Raw genomic sequence first — 25927 nt, forward strand, 5'->3', positions numbered from 1 at the left:
TTTGAACTTTGAACCTTCATAATTTTTTTATCATGCTATATACTTGCCTGAAATTTTCCATTAGTGTAGCTACAGTATCTGGCTATATTTGGATACTAAGAAGAAGTTAATCAGTATAAGGAGTCAAGTGTTACATCATTTTGTTTGCTGGTATGTAAAATGTGTGGAAAAGGTATCATTTTGCAAATCCGGTCACATTTGATAATATTATTGTATTATAATAGAGTACACATTTTTGAGGAGCTCTAATAAAACATACATAGAATGTTCTAGAACAATCTAGTACTTCTACGTAGTAGTAGATCTATGAAATTAAAAGCGTTTAATTATAAGCAGATTTAAACTAGAAATCATTTATAAAGCAGAAATTAAGTGAGGTGATCAGTCAAAATAGCAGTGGTTCAGTGGTTAAGGTTGCAGGTGTTGGGTATTGAGGTACCTGGTGCAAACTCTGGTAAGGTTCTTTTCCGGCATTTTTTGTACACCTTTTTAACCCTGCAGTGACTGCTCTATTAGAGTAGCTTGATCCCACAATTTTACACTTGTTTAGTTTTTGCTTTATAACTTTGTCACTGTAACTATCAAAAGGCACTGCTACAATGATCAGCCTATCAACACATCAATTTTCAAGTTATTCCTATACTCAGTTTACCCTGTAGCTGTGACAGAAGTTTAATATTTTTTATGTGAATAAATGCTCATAACCCCTTGGATATTCCTCAGATTCACAGCAAACTTGGTGGGTGAATCCACCATTACACGCACTTCATTTGTGCCACAGATCGAGGCAATTGAGATAAACGATTGCATTTTATAGCAATTTTTGCAAAGTGTGCAAAAAGAAATCGAAACCCCCCATAGTCCCCGTATGACATAAGAAGAAAAAACGAAGAAATTAAAATAAAATTTTGAACGTCCATATCTCGCAAATGGCTGTGGTGAATTCAATCAAATTTGCTGTGTAACCTACCCTACCTGGTGGACAACTATAATGCAAAAATGGTGCGCTTTGGAGAAGGGATCACGGAGTTATGCACGCGTGAAATAGCTGTTTTGTTTCTTCCTGTCAACATACTCATGGTGTGGTGCACCAGCTTTCTTGGCCAAACAACATACCATATGTCTTGAACTTACAATGTGGTGTGCCAGTTTTCTAGGCCGCACGACACACTACCGCGTGTCTCGATGTTGAACACTTTAATGTAGTTGCTGCTTTCTACAAATACATAGCTGTCCTTGACTAATTTGAAATGTGTCAATTACACTGTACATTCACAGAGAACATCAATTCCATGCAACATGTCTTACCAAAGTTTTGATCACTAAATGATACATTATGGAGTTGATATAATTCCAGGATTGATCGAAATGTACTAGCAAAGCTTTCTATATTTTTGAAAAGTGATTCAGCCTCATTAGGCTTGTCCTGTAATAAAATCATTTAATAATAAAATGATCAAATTGATTAAATGCAGGAATATTGTGAATATGAAACGTTACTGAAACGCAATAATGCACAAATTTATAAACATGAACATGATAGACTACAGGAGCTACATGTACAATAAGTTACAACTGTTGAAGTAAAGCAGCTGTAATACTTCAAAAAAAAGCCACAGGTGTAATGAATGAGCCCTAAATCTATGCTCCATAGTCCCATTAATAAACTTGTCACTGATGACAAATAGTTTAATATTCAAGGTGAGGATTTAATGGCGTGTTGACAAATCTTTTAATGAATGTAGCAGTGTTGTACACTATACTGTACCTTATCTTGATCATTATTCACAAATTCATAAGTGACCATGTTTGATGCATTCAATAGATTGCTGATGGTAGATGATAGATCCTTAGAAAACAAAGGCACATACAATAATGGTTCAATGCAAATGTTAATTTTGCATTACAGGGGTGCAGGAAGCGGGTGCTTGGACATCCATAAATATTTCCAGTGGTGTAACTAAATGGTGTCAGCACACTGTACCATATATTACTGAAAATATCGAGATATTCTAATAGAGCAGTCAATGACTCTAATAAAGAAGTCACAGTATTCATTCAGAGTAGTGTAGTCAACTACGTAGTTATAAATATTGATTTTGATTATCAGCAATAGAATATGCACCCATTGCTATCAGCTTGAGATCTTTTTTTTTGTCTTCAGATTAACCACTGAGTGCCCATAAGTTAAATATCTTCCTTCACCCCTGCATTACTGCAACTTACTAAATTAAATGATGTGGCACTGTGCATTACATAAACAAAATACATGCAGTGGATGATATTTCAGTACACATTATGATGGTTGGTATGTGTAGATACGTATGTGCAGCATCACAATAATAGGCCAGGAATGCTCCTCATTAATTGCTTTTGGTAAGGATACTCTAATAGAACAGTTAGCACCTATTCTCAGTTAAAATTTCCAAACTTTCTTGTGAAAGCATGCTCCCATGAGAGCCCTTTAGAGAGAGCATGCTTAACCTGCTGAGTGTACTTTGCACAGTGATGTATCTACCTTGATATCTGGGCTAGAGCCTCTATCTATAGCATATAAACATCCACTATACCCCTGTACAGCAAAATCAATTGTACCATAGGTCACATTACCTTAGCAACAGTAGAAACATCCTCTGTTTCATCATATCCCAATAAACTATGAGAATTACAGGTATACATGACATAGAATGAGACTGTGCCTGTGCCTGTGAAAACAGGGAATGTGTGTACTAACTACTGCCCCATCACATAAAAAGTAAAATCATAGATTTGGAATAGAATATTTGCATTTTTTCACATTGAAACAGTTAGATTTAGTTCATTTTAGCAGGCTTAGTCACACATGTATTGTGTATTGTGATAATTATACTTTTAAAATGTATCAAACAGTACGGTAGTACTGTTTAAGTAAGGATCCCTCAAAAATGATGTGCGCCGCCTAAAATGCTGCCTTCAAAAATCATCCTAGAGACATCTTACATCACAAAAATACCTTTACAGAATAATATCAGTCCATCTAACATGAAATACAGCATTAAAAAAAAACAAACACTTACTGGTGACTGGATATAGGTTTTTTTTTAAATCGAAAAAAGTTGAAATTTGGTCTGCCTCACTCACTCACTCATTGCCTGACCACAGTCGCAAGCCTAGAGGCCAAAAGAAGTACCAATTGGCCACCATTTTATGCCACAATAACAAACACACCAGTGGTAGGGTCCGCAATCTAAAAAATCAACTTTTACAAATCAATCCCCCTACCATTGAGGGATGTTCATTTTAGTATCCCATTGCTAGATCCACTGGAGGCATGATTGTTGTCTTTACAGAAATACCAATTTCAGTATTTTGGGGGATGAAATTTTTTTTAAATTTTGTGCTCCACAGAAAGGACCAGATAAAACTTGCTACTTAATTAGATACTATCTAGAGTTATTTTAGTTAAAAGCTACGTACAGCAATAAGCAAATGATTCACTGGGTTCCTGGCATAAGGTTGCTTTCTTTCAAAAATCAGGAAATGAAACATGAATTTTCAAATTCAAACTACCCTACCAGCCAAGAGTAAGACAAGAAAAGCCAACTCTTCCTCAGAGTGATTTGATATGGTTGGATGCATAGTCTCTCTATGCTGTTGGTTTGGAAAAGATCTGTAAGTTCTCACCATCTTGGTAAAGAACGTCAAAGTTTTTGGTCATCACAAGGGGTCCGCAACTACAAAAAATCCTGTACAAGATTTCAAATCTTTGCAATTTTTCAAGATTTCAAGAAATTAAGGCAAGATTTCAACATTTCAGAACGTTTGAAATCTTTGATATCTGGAATAATAGCATCATTTTATACGTAGCATACGGAAATATGCAGAATTCTTTCTCAAGTTCTCTGCAAACTCGTGGGGATGCTGGACATAGCATACATCATGCTGCAAATATGGAAGTATACAGGAAATATACGGGACTTTATAACAATTTTTCAGAGATTTCAGATTTCAAAAGGAGAGATTTCAACAAGATTTCAAAGAGGGCTGTATGAGATTTTAAGGGAGTTGTGGACCCCTTGGGTCGTCATTCCCAGGGATTCTTGCAATGGTACCAAAGTCCTTTCCAGTACTTCTTATGCCACACTGGCCACCAAATTTTGTTTAGAAGGATGATAAATGATGGTCCAAAAAGTTTGGTAGTAGTAGCAGTAGGTGTTTCTGTGATTTCATATGATGTAGCATACCAGCAGCTGCACCAGGAGCTCCACTCAGCTCAAATCGAAAAGAAATATTTGTGCTTTTTTGGTTTGTTTTGGGATATTTTGCAATATAATGGTGATGTAAGGTGATCTATTAAAGATTTGAAGCTGCTGTGGACCGTGAGAGGTGAAGTCAAATTTGGACGATTTAGCTGCCTGCTGTGGTGCAGAGCTTAGAGCAAAGCATGGAAGCTATGGATAAAATTATAATTGACAACCGCTGCTACCAAACATCCAGAGACATCTTTTGCCATAGTTTTAGTCAATAAATAATTATTGTTGTGGCTGCAGAATTGCTGGAAATGGATAGAAAACGTGACACAACTCTTTGATGCTGCATAAAATTTTGGTGCTCATCATCCAGATGGTGAGAAGTCTTAGATCTTTTCCAAACTAACAGCATAAACAGACTATGCACCCAACCATATCGAAACACTATGAAGAAGAGTTGGCTTCTCTTGCCCTGGGTGGTAGGGTAGTTTGAAATCGAAAATTCATATTTCTTTGTCTGTTTTTTCAAAGAAAGCAACCCTGTGCCGTTCACCCAGCAAATCATTTGCTTACTACTGTGTGTACTTTTTAACTACAACAACTCTGGATATGATCTGGCTAAGTGGCAAGTTTCATCTGGTCTTTGTGTGAAGCACAAAATTAAAAATAATAATTTTGCATCGTGAGATACTAAAAATGACATTTCTGTGAAGACAACAATCATGTCTCCGGTTTGATGGTGGATCTAGCAATGGGATACTACAATGAACATTCCACAATGGTAGAGGGATCAATTTGTAAGAGTTGATTTTTCGGATTATGGACCCTACCAGTGGGTTGTGCCTTTTAGGTTCTGATGAGTGTAGGCCCTCTGCGCCTTGTCATTTCTTTTATCTTCAATCAGGCTGCTCGTCTTCTTCATCCAACAAAACCATATCGAGGTGTTAATTTCCATATCAACACTTTCTTTCAGCAACATAATAATATTGCATAGACTCCACAGAATTATTTCAGAGCTGGATTTCGGAAGCTGGCACTACTATAAGATGTATACTAGCTAGATATCTGCAACTTCGCAGTTGGGATCCAGTTCGCGATAGGTTTGTGACCACACCCATCAAATATCTAGATGGACTAATAGTGATAGAGTGCCACACTTCTGAATAGACTAGCTATTTACTAGTAAACAAGATTACCTTACCCCTAATTGGTCTAGCTAGCTGCACACCCCTTGGTTGACTAGAGATACTCTAATAGAACAGTCACTCTAATGCAACAGTCTTGTGTGACATTCTAATAGAACAGTCATAAGTTACACTGTAACTAGCTGTACTACAACAAAAACTGAACAAACTAGCATTTTAAAAATTGTTAATTATTTTAATGAAGTAGGGATCTATGCAATAAAAAGAGTGAAACAAGAGATGAATGATGTTATATCAGCATAGCTTAGTGGGAAAGTCCCTACTAGAACAAAAAAAAAACACTGTCCAGTAAAGTAACTGTATACTGTTTTTTACCCATATTGAAGATGGAGTGACATGTTTAAGCTGATGTATAGGTTTACACAATCATGTACTAGTATTTTTAAATTGTCAATTTAAAAATGAAGTAGGGATCTATGCAATGCAATAAAAAGCTATAAAACAAGAGATGAATGATGGTATTACAGCATAGCTCAGTGGGAAAGTCCCTACTTTGGCACATTAGCTATAAACTGGGGGATATTTAGAGAGTAGATGAGTTGCTCTACACATTAAAGATATAAAGCTGTTGATTAAATGTATTTAATGTGTGATTTGTAAACTGTGGGTGTCTGTGAATCGACTTTTATTCTGGATTATACGTATTAAACAAAATGTTTATTTACCACCTGAATACATACCTGAGTTTTATCTGCAGACATCACAGTACCAGCTACAGACCAGATCATGCCATATGTTCAGACTCATTGAACCATTTTGTAACATTGATACCTACAAGTACTCCTTTATACCATCAACATCAAGGCAATGGAATGCACTACCTCGCTACATCTTTGAAGCGGAAAACACTGACATATTCAAATCTCTGCTACATAACTATTATTTTGCAATCAATAGCTAACATTATTTATTATATCTGTGTATATTCTTCTGTTTGTGAAGTTTTCACAGCAAAATTAAATAATAATAATAATAAATAAAATAATAATATTAATTGGAAATGACTTTGCAGGTCTGCTGCTACCAGACAAAGAAGCTGATTAAGCTGATACTTGGTGTACAAAGTCCCACAGCCTCGAACTATCTAAAGACATACAAGTTGTTCGAAAATTCCTGTTGTAGCTCTAGTAATTGTGTCCGTACAATCATTCGCCTTTTTGATAAAAGCACCAAACTTGGTACAACATTTGCCTAATTCATACTATTTCATATTAGAGTAACTCACCTAATATCGGATGGGATCCAAAATTGGACGTGATTACTCAAGCTAGAACAGGAATTTTGAACAACTTATATGTCTTCAGATACTGTAGGTCAAGGCTGTGGGACTTTGCACACCAAGTATGGCTTCCTTGCCTGGTGGCAGCAGTCCTGCAAAGTAGTATGTCAAGCTAGAGAGTCTGGGGGCATGCACCCTCAAGGAAATTTTCGAAAATAAAAATTATATGCTTTGAAATGGCATGTGGAGGCTATTTCATGATGATCAATGAGCTCAATGCAATGCCGTGCAGTTGATTCATTGGAACACTTTCGAAACGTAGGTTAAAGACAATTTAGACTGAGTGGAGCAATTGCATGGCACTATAATTTACAGTGAACGCTCTATTAGAGTATATTACGATGACTGCTCTATTAGAGTATCTCAATCTTTTTCTGCATACAAATTTAAGTGGCTGAAAAATGGTCCAGGGCTGTGTCACCATGGGCTCCAGCCTGCTTAGTACTACAGCTATAGATTCTATTATGTGTGGTACAGTAATACTACATAGTAATGTTTGAGTAGAACTTTGGGGTGCCAAAACTCAGGCTTGCTCAGCCTGAATTGTTGAGCATTTATTACTGAGGCAACTGCCTCGGTTGCCTCAATGGTAGCTACGCCACTGCTTGTATGGTTTCCTTGCCAGCTAGAAATAGGCTTATAACCTAGTTTAAAAATTTTGAAACATGCTCTAAGGCAATGGTTTTGATGTGGCACAGTACAGTATCTCAAATGATTTGATATATTTTACTCAACTACCACAGAAAATGTGGTGCTTTTATCACAAATAATTTCATTGCTTAGCTGCTCTACTAAATAGTTAATCTCTCTAATAGAACAGTCACCTTTAAAAATTGTGAGCGGCTACTTGATTTATTGGTTAGATTGTCTAAATACTTGCTCAGAGCTTCTAAATGTAATTATTTTCCTGGTGGGCAAGCTTTCTCCAGAACCCCATGAGTACCATTCATATGCTTCAACCTCTGCTGTGTAAATTTCATTGCCAAAAATCCCCCTCCCCCCCCCCCCCCCCCCTCCACACAAGTCTTTCATCTGCTCTACTTCCCCTGTTTGGTCACTATTAAAGGTTTATATACACCGTACTGTATTTTCACCATACAGGTGTAGTTTTAATACTCGCCACATTTGAATAGTGGCTCCACTGTTCCCTTAAAAATAGAGCATTAATGCTGTCCTTGAGGCTATTATTTATATCCACAGTCCTCAATTGTTCTTTTCTGCTAATCTTTAGGTTAGAAGGTGAGCTGGACTATCCCACTGCAATATTTAGTAATATTCTTAGTAAGGAGAAGAACAATAGTTGTGTACCTAGAAGCCATATCATTCTTCATCTATGTAGCTACTAATTCCTTTTAGTGCATATTGCAGTGATACGTGCTAGTGCTACTAAACATGTATTAAGTAAGTACATACTCTTCTTATGACAACAATTTTCTATACTGAAAAGTCATTACACTTTAAAGCCTGCTTATGCTATAAATATCACCCTCAAATAGTGGCTGCCCTTGAATAGTGGCCATCCCTGAATAGTGCCCACCCTTGAATAGTGGTCACACTGATTTTTGACATTAGATTAATAGAATGTAGCTGCAACATTTAACCCTATTACAGCACGGTTTTAAAGGCTTAGCTTTATTTGATGTCACATAATTATAAGTAACCTTTAATTACCTCATACATTTGACCTACATAATTTTGTCATACAGTATCAATAATCATGTAGAAGAACATTTACCTTATCATTGTATGCAAGATATTATTTGCAACATTGAGATCTTGTGGCACCAGAGGAATGGAAGAGTTGTCAGTACGAGAACGTAGATCTCTACTTACAGAGGATGAATTCAATAAACTAAGATACTGTGTGCTGTCAATTTCATCACCACTAAAATAGTATTCATTTAGTTGCCTTGAGTCATCTTGAAGAATTGAAAGCTCAGCTGAGTAGCAATTTGTAACATCCTGTACTTCTTCCCAGTTACCATCCTCTGAGCAATTGCGTGTTACAAAACCTACATGTGAATAAAATTATATGCATACAGTGCATTTTATGTACAAGCATACTACACACACACATGTGCAAACACTCACGCATGCACACGCACACACACACGCGCGCACGCGCACACACACATACACAAAACAAAGCCGCCAGCAGCCATTCCAGCTATTTATCCTGTCCCTGTCCCCTGCCCTTCCCCCAATGAACCAGAACCGGGATACCTATACACCACTCTCAGGCACTCAAGTCTTGTGTAGGCAAATCCTCTTAAAACAGGATTATAGTAACAGATATATAGGAGGACTATCAGGTATTACAGAGTGCATGAGGCTGCAGAACCTGAAATTCCACTTAATATGACCTCTACAACCAGTGAAACAGAAAGTTGGGAATTTGCTTCCCAATTAACACTAGGAACCCATCAATGTTTTACAGCTGCTTCCCCCAGTTGATACCAGGCCACCAAGTTCACATTACACAGCTACAGTACTTCACACTAGCAGCAAAAAGAAATGGAAGTACAATGTGGGTGTCAGAATAAAATTTTTATAGTTATTCTCTTCAGAATTTCTCTACAAATTAGACAGGAATGGTAGCTATTAGTTGGCAAGATGATTAGTCACTTTGCATTAGTAAAAATTATTCCACCAACTGCTCTGTTTGAGCAGTTAAGCTGCTACAATGTTAGAGTATCTCAATCGTAACTTGCATAAATTGCCAACTATGTATGGCAGACTGTATTATATTGTAATGATGTATTATTGCGTATGTTGTAATTTACATACATCTCCCAATATTGTGACATATGTACAGTGTGCTTTAATAAGAATTGTTGGTAGTTTGTTGCTGAACCAGTGTGACTTTTATCCATATGTACAACCTTAATCACTGACAATACATGGTGTCAGAAGTGGGATTATTCGATGGCAAGTGTTGCTGTTATTAAAACCTTCAACACTGTTCTATTTTACTAAAACGGATGAGTGGCCAAAATGGAAGAAGAGATTTGAACAATATCTAATGGCCTCCAGACTGTCAGAGAAGAGTGACAAATGCCAAGCCAGTACATTTCTTTACTGCTTAGGCGATGATGCATATGATATCTTGACAACCACTCGAATCTCAGACGAGGATAGAAAAAGTACAAGAAGGTAGTAGAGAAGTTTGATGAATATTTTAAAATGAGACACAATGTCATATTTGAAAGAGCTCATTTCAATCGAAGGAATTGGCTGGAGATTATATTACAGTTTTACTGTACATCAACTAGCACAAGGGTGCAAGTACAGCGTACAGGTATGGTGGAATGATGATCATGATCGACTAGTTGTGGGTATAAGAAATATATTGCTCTCAAAGTGCTTATAAAATTGAGTTAAACCTCACATTGAAACAAGCCAAGAAATTTATCCGACAAAGGGAGGCAATTCAACAGCAACAAAGTATACTTAAGTGCAATAGAGATACTCAAAGTGAAACTCTAGAACCAGTGTATGTGAACAAGTCAACACAAGGGAAGAAAATTCCAGGCAATTCTAGCCAGGTAACACCCAGGTAAGCATTACCTACCCAAGCCAAATACTGCATATGCTGTGGAAAGTCTTCACATCCCCACCAAGTTTGCCCTGCTAGTAATGCTACATATTTTTGCTGCAATAGAAAAGGGCATTTTAGTTCTCAGTGTCTGTCAAAAACCATGGGAGAGCTTACTACCCCCATCATGTCAACAATCGGAAAGCAAAATAACTGTTACTGTAATGATCCTTATTTTGATACGGTTTATCTCAGTGCTGACACTCTTTACCTTGACACCATCACTAACACAAATGCTACTCAATAGAATGTCACTGTGTTAGTTGGACGTAATGCAGTCTTGTTCAAAGTGGACACTAGAGCAAAGGTGACGGCACTGTCAGAGGAGACTTATCATACTTTTTTCAATCCAGTAGCACAGCTTCAGAAATCACCACATACACTACGGGGAGCTAACTGCTTATCTCTTGATGTTCTCGGCGAAAGCCAGATGACACTTCATTACAATGACAAATCCAGTGTTCAATGAGTGTTTGTTGTCTGGGAGTTACAGAACTTGAGATAATCACTGGAATCAATGCAGTTGAGTTGAATGTTCCAGACCAGTACCCAGCACTTTTCAATTGATTGGGTACCTTCAAGGGAGAATATGATACTAACTTGAAATCCGAGGCTCAGCCCTTCTCCCTCTTTACACCAAGAAATGTGCCAATTCCATTACATGAAAGAGTTAACTAAGAACTGCAAAAGGATGGAAAGCCTAGGAGTGAGTTCTCGAGTCACTGAACCAACATCATGGTGTGCAGCTGTGGTGGTAGTCCCCAAACCATCAGGATCTATCCATATTTGTGTTGATTTCAGGTCACTGAATGAAAGTGTCAAGAGAGAAGTATTTCCAATGCCTAAAATAGATGTCACACTAACCCAAATGAATGGAGCTAAAGTATTTAGCAAGTTAGACACCAAAAGTGGTTTCTGGCAAGTGCCATTAGCCAAAGAATTATGTCTTTTGACTACCTTTATAACACCTCAGGGTCACTTTTGCTTCAATAAGCTCCCATTTGGAATCACCGGTGCACCGGAACACTTCCAGTGTCATAAGAGTGAAATATTAATAATGATAATATTCCAGGAGTTGTGTGTCATGTTGACGATGTACCACAGCAGTGTCCAGGAGAGACCAAGCAAAACACAATGACTGCCTCCATGCAGTTCTTCAAAAGATACAAGCAGCTGGACTTACTCTTAACAGAGATAGGTGCCAATTTTCATGTTCTAGAATTGTTTTCCTAAGTCATGACATAGATGCTAATGGTATATCTCCAGACCCTCATAAAACAGAAGCCTCCATATTCAAAAGATAAAAGTCTCCCATGACAGTTACCGAGAACTCCGGAGATTTATGGGTATGATTAACCAGCTTAACAAATATTCATTTCAAATAGCTGAGATAAGCCAACCTCTTCATGAGCTCTTAAAGTCAAACCTTTGCTGGTTGTGGACTCCCTATCATGAAGAAACTTTCCACAAGATGAAGGAGGAAATTGTCTCACCACAGGGCCTTGCTCATTATGCCCTTAATTTGGAAACTAAAAAGTGCAAACGCTTCAGCACATGGCTTGGGAGCAGCTCTCCTACAGCATCAGGAGAATCGTGAGAGGCATTTGCCTCCTGTACGTTGTCTCAGTGACACTGAATATTGATGTGCCCAAATTGAAAAAGATGTTCTGACTCTAGTTTGGTCTGCTGAAAACTTTTCTGATTACGTGCTGGGAAAGCCCTTCATTTTTAAGACAGACCACAAACCACAAGCCCCACTTTTGAGAAACAAAAGACTAGATTCTCTTCTACCAAGAGTTCTCCGTTTTTACTCATGTCTTACAAGATTTCAATATTCCATATTTCATGTACCAGGCAAGACACTATATGTGGCTGACACTCTCTCAAGGGCACCAATCAATATGTTTACACAAGAAATAACATCAGATACCGAGATGTTTGTGCAATCTGTTATTTCTACCCTTCCTCCTACTAAAGATTACCTCAATCATATCATATGGGTCACCAGAAGCAGAGTTGGGGGTAACGCGTTACATAATAATTTTACTTTTACAGTAACGAGTAACACAACACGTTACACGACAAAGTAGTGAGTAATGTGTAACGGATATTACATCCGGAAATTGTAACAAATGTAACACGTTACTTCCTTTTAAGGTGCATTATATCCAGGCACGTGATTGATTGCATTTTGGGTCCAGACAAGACAGGAGATAGCGTTATAGGCATGGACAAAGAATGATAGTGTATGGGGAGTGCCCTTGAGGCCAAGATACAACAACAAAGTATATATTTGTGGCTGAACTACACCAGAAAAACACGTGTCTCGCTCATGTCACTTGTAGTTGTAGGCTGGTAACTTGTATTTAGAAGGTTGGACTTACTTTATAGTTTGTAACGAACAAATATAATATGTAATATTGTTACTAATTACAGCCCTCAGAGTAGCGAGTAATATGTAACTCGTTACTTTTTTCAGTAAGTAATATGTAATTGTAGTGTGCTACATCATGTAAAAGTAACAAGTAATATGTAATTGGTTACATTTGTAGTGCAACGACTCCAACTCTGACCGGGAGGACCATACTTGTTCCTAACTGATGCAGTTCTGTGACCTACGGTGACCAAATTGCAATGATCTTAACGGTGATCTCAGTTAATACTGGCAAGTTTGTTCTAGCCTCACTGTGAATGACAATCTTCTCCTATTTAGTTCAAGAATAGTTGTGCCAGAAGCTATGAGAGCAGAAACACTAAGAAAGATACACCAGGGTCACCAAGGCTTTCAGAAGTGATGATCCAGAGTATCAGCAGCAGTTTAGTGGCCAGGAATCACAGGAACTCTCGACAATTTTATCAAAGCATGCCCTGTGTGCACAGAGAGAGCCACTACAGTAATGAGTACTTCACTACCAAGTCATCCCTGGGAAAAGCTAGCAATGGACCTGTTTGATCTCAAAAGAAAAACATACATCCTACTTGTAGACTACTACTCACAATTTGTTGAAGTAGAGCAACTCTAATCTACAACAACTTCCGGTGTCATCTCCTTCCTCAAACCTACGTATTTTTGCTAGGTATGGCATTCCAGTAACCCTGATTAATGACAATGGACCACAATTCACATCTGCAGAAATGAGACAATTTGCTGAAACCTTCTGATTTCATCATATCACCTCCAGTTCCTATTATCCACAGGAAAATGGCCAAGCTGAGCGAACAGTGTGTACTATTAAAAACCTCCTCCAGAATGCAAAAGATCCCTACATGGCACTGCTAAGCTACCATGCCACTCCAATGCAATGATGTAATCTCAGTCCAACTGAACTCCTTCAAGGACGTAGGATAAGAACAGATGTTGCACAGCCGAAAAGCTCTTTTATTCCTCAGTGGACTCTCATACTGAGCAACTTAAAGAATTTTATGGAAAGTACAAATCTATATAGTATGTATGCGTTCAACTGGATCCTCAAAACATCTAATATCTCATGGATGCAATTACACATGATCTTGAAATTTGGCTCATTTGCAGCACCGCTTGACCTGCTAAAAATCTTTTTGTTCAAATGTCTGACACAATATTTATGGCCAATCAAATTTTTCATCATACATTTCCTGTGGGAAGCCATAAAAGTGCACTGTTCATTACAGTCCTTTCCCAAACTTGTAATGAAGCCAAACCATGCATGTCTGTCATTGGCACCTTTGCTGTCACCACTAATCATCTGGTTGGCTGAAATGTCAACTCTTTGAGAAAAAATCCACTTTTAGTTTTAGCTCTTTTACAAGATCCAGCTCAACTTGTACATACTATAGTCAGAGTGAACATTACAACAAGCGACACTGTGTTCATTCCCTTCCTCCAGTACCTGACAATACTCCTGTGTTGGTTCAGACCGAGAATTCCCATGTACCTGGGACTGTTATCCAACAAGCATCCACTCTCTGGTCTTGCTGTACATCTTACAAACACCCAATAGACAGATAAGAAGAAACAGAATTAATTTGAGAATTAGACAAACAGCAGACACTCCACAAAGAGAGAGCAGGGTGCTAGAAACTTCCAGTGAGCTACCTAGTAGAGTTGTTACCAGAAGCCAGTCAGGGGCAGTGATAAGACCACCAGATAAACAAAAGAGGAGGTGTGACAGACTGTATTATCATACAGTATGGTAGTACTGCATAGTAAGGACCACAAAGGAGTAGGCATGGCCCATGAAATAGCATCACCCAAAAACCAGCCTCAATTTTCCTTGACAACAACGAGGCAGTATTGGTTAGGTAAAACCAAGCCTAAATAAGCTTTCAGATTGATGCAAAATGCTTTCAACAAGTTGCTACAAATTTAATATTATATATATATAATATTATATATCTAATCCAAAACAGCCAAACTGTAAAAAAAGAGTGCGGCCCTGAGAAAGGCTATGGTGAAAAAAGATGTGAAATCCAAGGTGGCGGCCAAGAAATGGCTGTGATGGTAGGTTAATGGTAAAAATTTTAATAACGACAATTCAAGTGAATTTTGTGCCAAGACCAAGCGGCACCAAATTCACTGAATTGTTGTTATTAAAATTTTTTACCATTAACCTACCATCACAGCCATTTCTTGGCCGCCACCTTGGATTTCACATCTTTTTTCACCATAGCCTTTCTCAGGGCCGCACTCTTTTTTTACAGCTTGGCTGTTTTGGATTAGATTTCACTTCTTTTTGCATTTGTATACCCCAAAGCCGGCCTATGGCCGGCTTTAGGGCTTTTTAACCTGTCATTTTTTTCTTTACTACATGAAGAAGAAAAGATGAAGCAGGGTGATTTCTTTGTAGCTGACCTCTCTGCAAGGTGATCCTTCTAGCTGATCCCTCTACCGGATAACTTGTTTGTAGCTGAACTCTCTACAAGGTGATTTGTTTGTAGCTGAACTTTCTACAAGGTAACTTCTTCTAGCTGATCTTTCTACAGGGTGATTTGTTTGTAGCTGAATTCTCTACAGGGCGATTTGTTTGCAGCTAAACTGCTGAACTCTCTACAATGTAACTTCTTCTAGCTAAACTCTCTACGGGTGGCTTGTTTCTAGCTGATCTCTCTACAGGGTGACTTGTTTGTAGCTGAACTCTCTACAAGGTGATTTGTTTGTAGCTGAACTCTCTACAAGGTAACTTCTTCTAGCTGATCTTTCTACAGGGTGATTTGTTTGTAGCTGAATTCTCTACAGGGCGATTTGTTTGCAGCTAAACTGCTGAACTCTCTACAATGTAACTTCTTCTAGCTAAACTCTCTACGGGTGGCTTGTTTCTAGCTGATCTCTCTACAGGGTGACTTGTTTGTAGCTGAACTGTCTACAGGGTGATTTGTTTGTAGCTGAACTCTCTACAAGGTAACTTCTTCTAGCTGACCTTTCTACAGGGTGATTTGTTTGTAGCTGAATCCTCTACATGGTAGTTTCTTTGTAGCTGAACTCTCTACAATGTAACTTCTTCTAGCTGAACTCTCTACAGGATGACTTGTTTCTAGCTGATCTCTCTACAGGGTGACTTGTTTGTAGCTGAACTGTCTACAGGGTGATTTGTTTGTAGCTGAACTCTCTACAAGGTAACTTCTTCTAGCTGAACTCTCTACAGGATGACTTGTTTCTAGCTGATCTCTCTACAGGGTGACTTGTTTGTAGCTGAACTCTCTACAGGGTGATTTGTTTGTAGCTGAACTCTCTACAAGGTAACTTTTTCTAGCTGAACTCTCTACATGGTGACTTGTTTGTAGCTGAACTCTCTACAATGTAGCTTCTTCTAGCTGAACTCTCTACGGGTGGCTTGTTTCTAGCTGATCTCTCTACAGGGTGACTTGTTTCTAGCTGAACTCTCTACAGGGTGATTTGTTTGTAGCTGAACTCTCTACAAGGTAACTTCTTTTAGCTGACCTTTCTACAGGGTGATTTGTTTGTAGCTGAACTCTCTACAAGGTAACTTCTTCTAGCTGATCTTTCTACAGGGTGATTTGTTTGTAGCTGAACTCTCTACAAGGTAACTTCTTCTAGCTGACCTTTCTACAGGGTGATTTGTTTGTAGCTAAATTCTCTACAGGGCGATTTGTTTGCAGCTGAACTCTCTACAAGGTAGCTTCTTTGTAGCTGAACTCTCTACAATGTAACTTCTTCTAGCTGAATTCTCTACGGGTGGCTTGTTTCTAGCTGATCTCTCTACAGGGTGACTTGTTTCTAGCTGAACTCTCTACAGGGTGATTTGTTTGTAGCTGAACTCTCTACAAGGTAACTTCTTCTAGCTGACCTTCTACAGGGTGATTTGTTTGTAGCTGAATCCTCTACATGGTAGTTTCTTTGTAGCTGAACTCTCTACAATGTAACTTCTTCTAGCTGAACTCTCTACAGGATGACTTGTTTCTAGCTGATCTCTCTACAGGGTGACTTGTTTGTAGCTGAACTGTCTACAGGGTGATTTGTTTGTAGCTGAACTCTCTACAAGGTAACTTCTTCTAGCTGAACTCTCTACAGGATGACTTGTTTCTAGCTGATCTCTCTACAGGGTGACTTGTTTGTAGCTGAACTCTCTACAGGGTGATTTGTTTGTAGCTGAACTCTCTACAAGGTAACTTTTTCTAGCTGAACTCTCTACATGGTGACTTGTTTGTAGCTGAACTCTCTACAATGTAGCTTCTTCTAGCTGAACTCTCTACGGGTGGCTTGTTTCTAGCTGATCTCTCTACAGGGTGACTTGTTTCTAGCTGAACTCTCTACAGGGTGATTTGTTTGTAGCTGAACTCTCTACAAGGTAACTTCTTCTAGCTGACCTTTCTACAGGGTGATTTGTTTGTAGCTGAACTCTCTACAAGGTAACTTCTTCTAGCTGATCTTTCTACAGGGTGATTTGTTTGTAGCTGAACTCTCTACAGGGCGATTTATTTGCAGCTGAACTCTCTACATGGTAGTTTCTTTGTAGCTGAACTCTGTACAACGTAACTTCTTCTAGCTGAACTTTCTACAGGATGACTTGTTTCTAGCTGATCTCTCTACAGGGTGACTTGTTTGTAACTGAACTTTCTACAGGGTGATTTGTTTGTAGCTGAACTCTCTACAAGGTAACTTCTTCTAGCTGATCTTTCTACAGGGTGATTTGTTTGTAGTTGAATTCTCTACAGGTGATTTGTTTGTAGCTGAACTCTTTTACATGGTGGTTTCTTTGTAGCTGAACTCTCTACAAGGTGACTTCTTCTAGCTGATCTCTCTACAGGATGACTTGTTTCTAACTGAACTCTCTACAGTGTGATCTGTTCGTAGCAGAACTTTTTACTGGGTGATTTGTTTGTAGCTAAACTCTTTGCATGATTGTTTCTTTGTAACTGAACCCTCTACAAGGTAACTTCTTCTAGCTGATCTTTCTACAGGGCAATTTGTTTGTAGCTGAATTCTCTACAGGGTGATTTATTTGAGCTGAACTCTCTACATGATGGCTTATTTGTAGCTGAACTGTCTATTTGGTACCTTCTTCTAGCTGATCTGACTACAGGGTGACTTGTTTGTAGCTGAATTTCCTACAGAATAACTTACAATGTAATATAACTCAGTAAATTATAAATGCAGCTGAATGCTTTATTAGGGTGACTGTTCTATTAGAGTATCTCGATCTCCCATTTGCTGCACCTAGTTGCCTTTCGAATCATAACTCAGTGATTTGTAATCCGATTCTTCTGTACTACTGCAAGGACTTTCTATGATGATTATTCCAGCTACATACTGATTTTCAGCTCGTTGCTCTAAGCGGTTTGCCTGGTAGATACGAAAACTAATAGTTTTTTTTATTCATAAAAATCCATCGCGTAATTTTGACACAGGTTGGGTTTCGTGTCATATCTCCATGGTCTTTATCTCGATTCCTTTCAAACCACAAAAAGGCACTCCTACGATGGTAGCTCCATCTACATATCAATTTGCAACTGATTCCTCCAAGGCGTTTACCCTGTAGGCGTGACAGACCTTCGACCTTATTGTACGCAAATAATCGGTCATAACTCCGTGAATATTCATCGGATTCCTACCAAAGTTGGTATGGAGATCCGCCTTAATGAGCCCTTTAAGTGTGCCAAATTTCAGCCAAATCCGAGCACGCATTTGTGTTTTATGGCGAATTTTGCGAAGTGTGCGAAATGAAGAAGATGAAGAAGAAGAAGAAAAAAACGAAGAAATTAAAACGAAATTTTGTTCGCTCGTATCTCGGAAATGGCTAGAGCGATTTTCTTCAAATTTGGTATGTAGACTCCCCTAGCTGGGCGGCATGTCTCCAGCAAATTTGGTTCCAATCGGATAAGGGATCACAGAGCTACATAGGTGTGAAAATTGCGTTTTCTTTCTTCCTGTTAATATACTTACGGTGTGGCGCGCCGGCTTCTTGGGCCGCACGACACACTATCGTGTGTCTTGATATTATATAGTTATACAACGGCCACGAGTGCTCTGCCTGATATAAACGCACGAGCCTGAGGGCCATTAGGCCCGAAGGCAAGTGCGTTTATACAGGCAGAGCACGAGTGTACGTTGTATCTGTTATGTACCACTCACCTAATAGGTGGGGAGAGTCTCAAAAGACAGCTGTAACACTTATAAAGGCCAGGTTTCTAACATCGATTGTGGGTAACCAAGCTGGACGTTGTGATGACGTTCCCCCTGCAGTACTGCAGGCACCTGAGATATTGAAAGTTAGTACGCTATGGGTTACATCACTAACCTGCATTCGCTGTTCGACTCTCATCATGTAGTGCTCAGCATGCCAGTGTGCCATATAGACTAAGCACCAGACTAATCGCCATAGTGATTCTCTTGAGCGAAAAAAGCAGCTAAATAGATGGTTTAAGTAAACAAAACCTAACTACTAAACGATACTAGTCTAATTCTTACTATTCACACTGGCTAAAGTCGAATCTGGTGGCATGACAAAACTGGTTACCACAATCGAACGTAAAGGTTAGTATTATTTAGAATATATTTGTTTTATTGAGTCATTGTCGAAGTGAACTACAGTTTAATCTGGACTAAGATAGCACCAGACTAGTAAGGTGTATAAGTACGTTTATATATATGTATAGACTAGAGTTGTGGCCACCCGCGTTGGCTTTTTCAATTGCCATTGGCTGCTTGTAAACATTATACGTGTTGGTGACGTTATGGCCCACAATCGACCTTTACATGTCAGGCTATAAAAGAATTCGAGTGATCTGTGAAGTGTCTTTCCACCTATTAGGTGAGGTGTCGTAGTGGTCTTCGCCACCGGCACTTGTGCTATGCTGCACAAAACCGCAGCCAGTGCAATATCTGTATATTGCACTGCGGTCGGTGCATTATAACTTATAATGCACTCGTTGTGGTCTACAAAACCACAACCAGTGTGTTATAAGTTATAATGCACTCCCTGCGGTCTGCAGCAGTGCAATATACAAATTATGGCACTGGCGGTGCCTTTGAACTGCCCACGCAGAGTGGTACATATATATATATATGTATGTATATATATTTAATGGAATTTTCTGCTGATGTCTGACTGACAGATTGACCAATTCCTTCAGGCAAGTGTAACTCGATAACGGCTAAGGCTACAGGATTGCTTTTTTCACTGTTCGACATTGCTTCGGCTCAAGAGACATCTTTTGGCATACTGCAGTATGTACAATGCATTCTTCATGCACTTACCAGTGTCCTCCTTTGTGTCATATTCATCTTTGCTTACAGCAAAAGTGTCATTTTAGTGATAGCATGTGATAGCTTCCCTTTGTAACGGAAATCATCCATGTTTTTCACAGTGGTTATTTTATAGCAGAGGTGCTTTTCAAACAGTTCTTGATTTGTACTGCTGCGTAATGGGTTGCAGATGATATAAATATAACTGGGGTGCATGGCACCATCTCTTTTTTTCAGTGTGCGGGGATTGCAGAGGTGGCTTTTGAACAGTTCTTGATTTGTAATGCTGTAAAACGAGTTGAAAATACGTAGCTGACTTCTTAGACGATAATGGATATAGCTAGGGTGCACAGTGACATTTCATATGCGGTATGTGTGGGTTCACCAGTCATAATAATTTATTATTTACAGCAAAAGTTAGCAAACAATTTAAGTACACAAAAAATGGAAGTTTCAACTAGAATAGGGACCATAGCACATCAATAAAAAGTACTGAAACAAGTTGGAGTAGTCCATGATATTAAATCACAGTAAAACTATAGAAGTGTTATATCCCTACTGTGCATTTGTATCTTGAGCACAATAGGCGTATAGCTAACACTTCTTATTGTTTTACTGTGATTTAATATCATGGACTACTTCAACTTATTCCAGTGCTTTGTATCAATGTGTTATGGTCCCTACTCTAGTTGAACATTCCAATTTTTTTGTGTACTTGTATTGTAACAATGTATTATTGCATATATTGTAATTTACGTACATATCCAGCAATATTGTGACGTATGTAGAGTGTGCTTTAATAAGAATTGTTGGTAGTTTGTTGCCAAACTCGTGTGACTTTTATCCATCTGTATGGCCTTAATCATTGACAATACACTATGTATGTATGTATGAAATTCTGGATAAATTATATTAATCCAATTGTTACGCTCAAAATTATTGTGACATACTAAAGGAGGACAAGGATAGTCCATGATACATGTATTCTATATGTGCCAAAGGCTCCTGCCAAGCTAAAACAACATATGTGACTGGATTTGCAAAAAGGGTCTTCCACACACATCCTTTTCTGTGAACTTGGAAAACCATAACGTAGTGCTAAAGTAACATAACTTATTAGCATGAAATTTTTTCCATCAATTAAGTTATGTTGACAAGCACTTCTGCACTAATTTCGGTCTTTCAAATCTGAACTTATGAATTGTCAAAGTTGGTAAATTGGATCTGTGTGTGGAAGACTCCTTTTTGCAAATATGGTCACATATAACATATTTTATAGGTAAACAAAGAGCCCCACAATCGTAAGCATCATGGAGTTTTATGCTTGCCTGTTAGCTAGCACAGTTGGTACAGTAATTAGAAAATTCCCCTATATAAAATTCTTAGAAGTTTCCTAGCAACTCATTGAAAGTGTTTCAGGTTAAATGAAAAGCATTTTTGGGGTTGATTATACTGTGAAACTCAACTGGTTTCTTGTCAATATTTTTTTGTGAGAAGGTGGAAACTTTCATAATCCCAACTATACAGTACTATCATACTGAATGATGACAGATGTGAATTTAGTACAACAAATTTTCTATGATAGATGTACTGATTATGTTTACATACTGATAGCATTGTGAATAGATACACTGTATACTGCAATTTGCTTTTTTGCTTTAAAATAAAATTCAAACAGAAAAGTTTTATGAAAATCCCTTACACAAAAAGTTTTGCAAGATACTCTAATAGAGCAGTCATTTATGTAAATTTAAAAAAAAAGAAAATTATGGTAATGAAAGTCTTTCCCACATGGTATTAAGTACACCAAAATTTCTACTTTAAATATATTTCACAGCCTAAAAGTGGGGTAATGTGTGTATGTATGTAGTAAACTTACCAATAGAATCTGCTCCACTGCATCTTGTAACAGCCTGAGATCCTGCTGTCGTTTCAGGCCAGTATATATGCCATGTCCTATCCGACTCTGATTTGCAAGCTTTTGATGGTTCAGATGTTGGACAATATATCATTTCTTTATCATTACCAATTCCGCAGTCCACTGTAAAGCATAAATTTATTATACAACCAAGTAATGAAGGTAATAAGAAATGCGGTTAAAATTATGTCATAAATAATAAATGATGTTTCAGAAAGCTACGAGGCCTACAGACACAAACTAACCGGGGATTGATTTACCTCTGGATGAAGGCACAGACGTACAATCGTTGCACCTGTTCGTGCTGATAACTTAAACGTACATGAGAGAAGAAACCATCATGATTGATGAAAATATGTACAACAAACAAAAGTGTAAGCATGTGAATCCTCGGGCAACATACGACCGCAATCAGGACCACAAATGGAACCAATAATATTATACAATGCCCAGTACCACATTCATGCTTTAATTTCAGATTGCATGAAAGAGAAGATTAGCAAACCACTGCAAGTGATTGCAGGAGAGCCAGAGGCCACTTTACTTGAGATTACAAGTATGTTTTAAAGTTTCTAAGCTGTTTTCATGTGGCACAGCGAGTTCCAAGTCACCATGTCAGGTGCTAGTGGACATGCTTTGTGTGATGAACAAGGTTAAGAGTGTGTTTTCATGTTAACATGATTGTTTGTTGTGCATTGTATCATTTTTATACTTCTTTTATCCTTTATCTGGCTTCAACTAACTGAATTATTTCCATCTCCAGTGTTCAGTGCTAATAATACATTGTTGCATAAAGTTCTACAGTATACAGTGCATCTCCTGTATGTTGTACAGTATTGTGTTATGTATCATTATACCATTTCCACACCATCGATGTACTGGCACTCAGCTACCAGTAGTTTTGCATTGGGTTTGGTAGGGCATTGTGTGGAGAACACCAACACAGCTTTCAACTGATAAGTTTGTGTGATAATGCATATATGTAGCTCTCAACCTGAAGCCTTTCAGTGCCAGGAATGAGGTCACTTTGAGACGGAAACTATACTGTAATTACATCCCATACAACCTGATTGAGATAACAAACACAGCATACACAAAATGTGCCCTTAGGCTGATAATTGCTGCTGTTTATTTACCTACATACTGTAAACTATATTATTGTGTCTATACATAGTTACAGTCTGCAATGCTACTGCACAATGGAATTGTGCTTTTTCTGGTGGCATATCCATTATTTTCTGGTATTGGATTTTTGTCCTATTGAAGATGCTACCATCTTTCACAATGATCAGCTGCATGCAGTCGTTTGTTCTCCAAAATTTAATTTCATCTTGTAGTATATTCATGGCATCATGTCATCATTTAGCTACCCGACCATGAAAGACCACATCATGCATTGTCACTTCCTCTACTGCATGATTCTCACAAGTCAAGGTGCAAGTGCATGCTCTCATATCGATGGTATTGAATCTCACGCCTGCAAGCAATGAAGCTTAAAAATAAATTAAAATTCAGTATCAAGAGTAGCAGGCCCTCACAATTGTAATTGCATATATCACTTATAGTCCAGTAGTCAAATGTAAAAAAAGTCATGTACCCAGAAAAAAGTGGTATAAAAGAAGTTTTGGTATCATTCTGTGTGAAATTTAATGGAGAATAACATATTCAAAATGCCAAAAAATCCATCTTGGGGAATTTTTTTACTGTTGTTTAAATGCTTGCATGTAATTTCTGTAAGAAATGGTTGACAGCTTGTGTTTAATGTTGAATACTTGACTCACCTTTGACCTGTCTGGGGCGTGTCGCACTGGTAGCTCTTGGCCTCCCACCAACTGGTGTTAGTGGTGGTGGTTTGGTATCTGCACCTGGTCCCGGTTGCCGTATTGGATTTAAAATATTTTTTCAGTCCTAATATTTTGGGGTAAAATGTTTGCCAGGTCTTATATTTTCATTTTCCAGGTATACTGATACTTGGGCAGGGAAGGAATTTGGTGCCTAGAGGCATTCTACGCACCAAAGGCCTTCCTTTAAGCCATGACTGGGTCTTAATACTATAAGCAACCTTCCTAGAGACCAGGTACTAATCACATTCCCTCTATCAGGAATGGAGATGCTGCATATGCAGCTAGAGCTGTTTTAATGCTCTGCTTCAGAGCGGCATGACCAACATTGGCACAGGGCAGCCATGTGTTGATCTTCCCTCTGAAATGTGTGGAATTGGCCCATGAGTGAGTCATAGGGGCGGCACTCCACTTGGAGAGGCAGCAGTTGTTTGGATAAACATCATGCTGGGCTCTCTGAAGATCAGAAGCTGAAATGTGCCCATAAAGAGCAACACCTCAACGCTTCTGTCTAAGAGGCAACACCTGCTGGGAAGCACTGTGTTATGCTCTTTGCAACAGGGAGCTGACACTATCCAGCTGTGGCATAGTTGCGAGTCAACACTCCTGTTGGGGGAGCTGGCATTGACCCGTGACGACGGTCACATGCCAGGCGCTCCCATGTTTGTATCAACACTCCTGTTGGGGGAGGTGACATCGACCCATGAGGGAGTCACATGTCAGGCACTCCCATGCTTGTGGAGGAGTTGACAGTGGCCCAAGATAGCATTGTCAGTCGGCACTTGGTCACCTGCAGTGAGCTAATGAGTACATCAGTGTAACAGTAACATGTAACAACAAAGCAGTAATACAATCTGCAGCATTGGCTAATAATTGTATTGGCACTGGCAAGGCAGAGCTGAGGGGGAGCTGGCGTCGACCCATGACAGAGTCACATACCAGACACTCCCGTGTTTTAGAATAGCTGGCAATGGCCCATGATAGGTGCCTGTCTGCACCCCCGCTTGGAAGAGTGGAGATATAGGTTCACCTGCAATGAGCTAATGAGTACATCAAACTAGACAATATCATGTCATTACAATAACATTGCTACAGCATGCAGTATTGGCTAGTAATACATAGTTGTATCAGCAATAATATGCTTGCAATATTTGCGGATTATGTGGTTATGTATAAATTATGTGTGTCAACAATGTGTGCCATGCCCCTGTATGTATGTCAACCACATTATTTTGCCAATGATATGTGTCTTTTTGAGCGTATGTTGCTATTTAGTCTTGCGGCTGTGAGAAAGAGGTGAAGTACAAATACAGGGATGGGAGAGGAGGGTAACTCTTGATGGCCACTTGTCAAACAGCTGACGCCACGTGCTACTGCGCATGTGCTAGTACTCTTATTAAAGCACTGTTATTCCTATTATTGTCTCGTGTCTATGGATGATTATTTGGGGCTGCCGTCATCTTCAACTTTAACTTTGTTTAAAGGTATTTTTTAAACTACATTTAATGTTGAATACTTGACTCACCTTTGACCTGTCTGGGGCGTGTCGCACTGGTAGCTCTTCGCCTCCCACCAACTGGTGTTAGTGGTGGTGGTTTGGTATCTGCACCTGGTCCCGGTTGCCGCATTGGATTTAATATATTTTTTCAGTCATAATATTTTGGGGTAAAATGTTTGCCAGGTCTTATATTTTCATTTTCCAGGTATACTGATACTTGGGCAGGGAAGGTATTTGGTGCCTAGAGGCATTCTACGCACCAAAGGCCTTCCTTTAAGCCACAGAAAGGGGCCCCGCAATGTGCAAGGGGTGGGGAACCTTTCACCCAAGTATCTGGATCTTTGTGTAGGTAGCCAGTCTGCAAGTTCAGTGTCATGCGGGAACAGCACTTAGCGCATATGAGTAATGCAAATGTCTGAATTTTTATTTACTTTTTCTTTTTTTAAAAAATTAATTAATTAATTTTAATTTTTTATTTATATATATATTTTTATTACTTTTTTTTTTACAAAAAACAAACAACAACAACGAAGGACTAACGAATTCTGCCATGAATGCATGTATTGAAGTGAATATTATGCATCAAGTTGTGTCTAGTGTGTCATTGATAACCTGCTGCAATAATCTTGGGCATTTTTGCTACCTCGCTGGGAGGAGGTCTGATATAGCGTTGAAAAGCG

The 25927-nt window shown here is 38.7% G+C and overlaps 1 protein-coding gene across 1 annotated transcript in view; it reads right to left on the reverse strand.

The window, feature by feature from the left end:
- The window catches only part of LOC136261384 (adhesion G protein-coupled receptor L4-like), a 200593-nt gene that overhangs the window by 54703 nt on the left and 119963 nt on the right, over nucleotides 1–25927 (reverse strand). Inside the window, exons 10-14 of the mRNA XM_066055389.1 lie at nucleotides 21870–22031; nucleotides 8449–8725; nucleotides 2611–2656; nucleotides 1769–1849; nucleotides 1309–1426 (exon numbers count right to left, since the gene is read on the reverse strand). Of these exons, the coding sequence (XP_065911461.1) occupies nucleotides 1309–1426; nucleotides 1769–1849; nucleotides 2611–2656; nucleotides 8449–8725; nucleotides 21870–22031 (684 nt within the window). The remainder of the gene's footprint in view (nucleotides 1–1308; nucleotides 1427–1768; nucleotides 1850–2610; nucleotides 2657–8448; nucleotides 8726–21869; nucleotides 22032–25927) is intronic.

The sequence above is a fragment of the Dysidea avara genome, chromosome 1, assembly GCF_963678975.1.
Source record: "Dysidea avara chromosome 1, odDysAvar1.4, whole genome shotgun sequence".
Lineage (NCBI taxonomy): Eukaryota > Metazoa > Porifera > Demospongiae > Dictyoceratida > Dysideidae > Dysidea > Dysidea avara.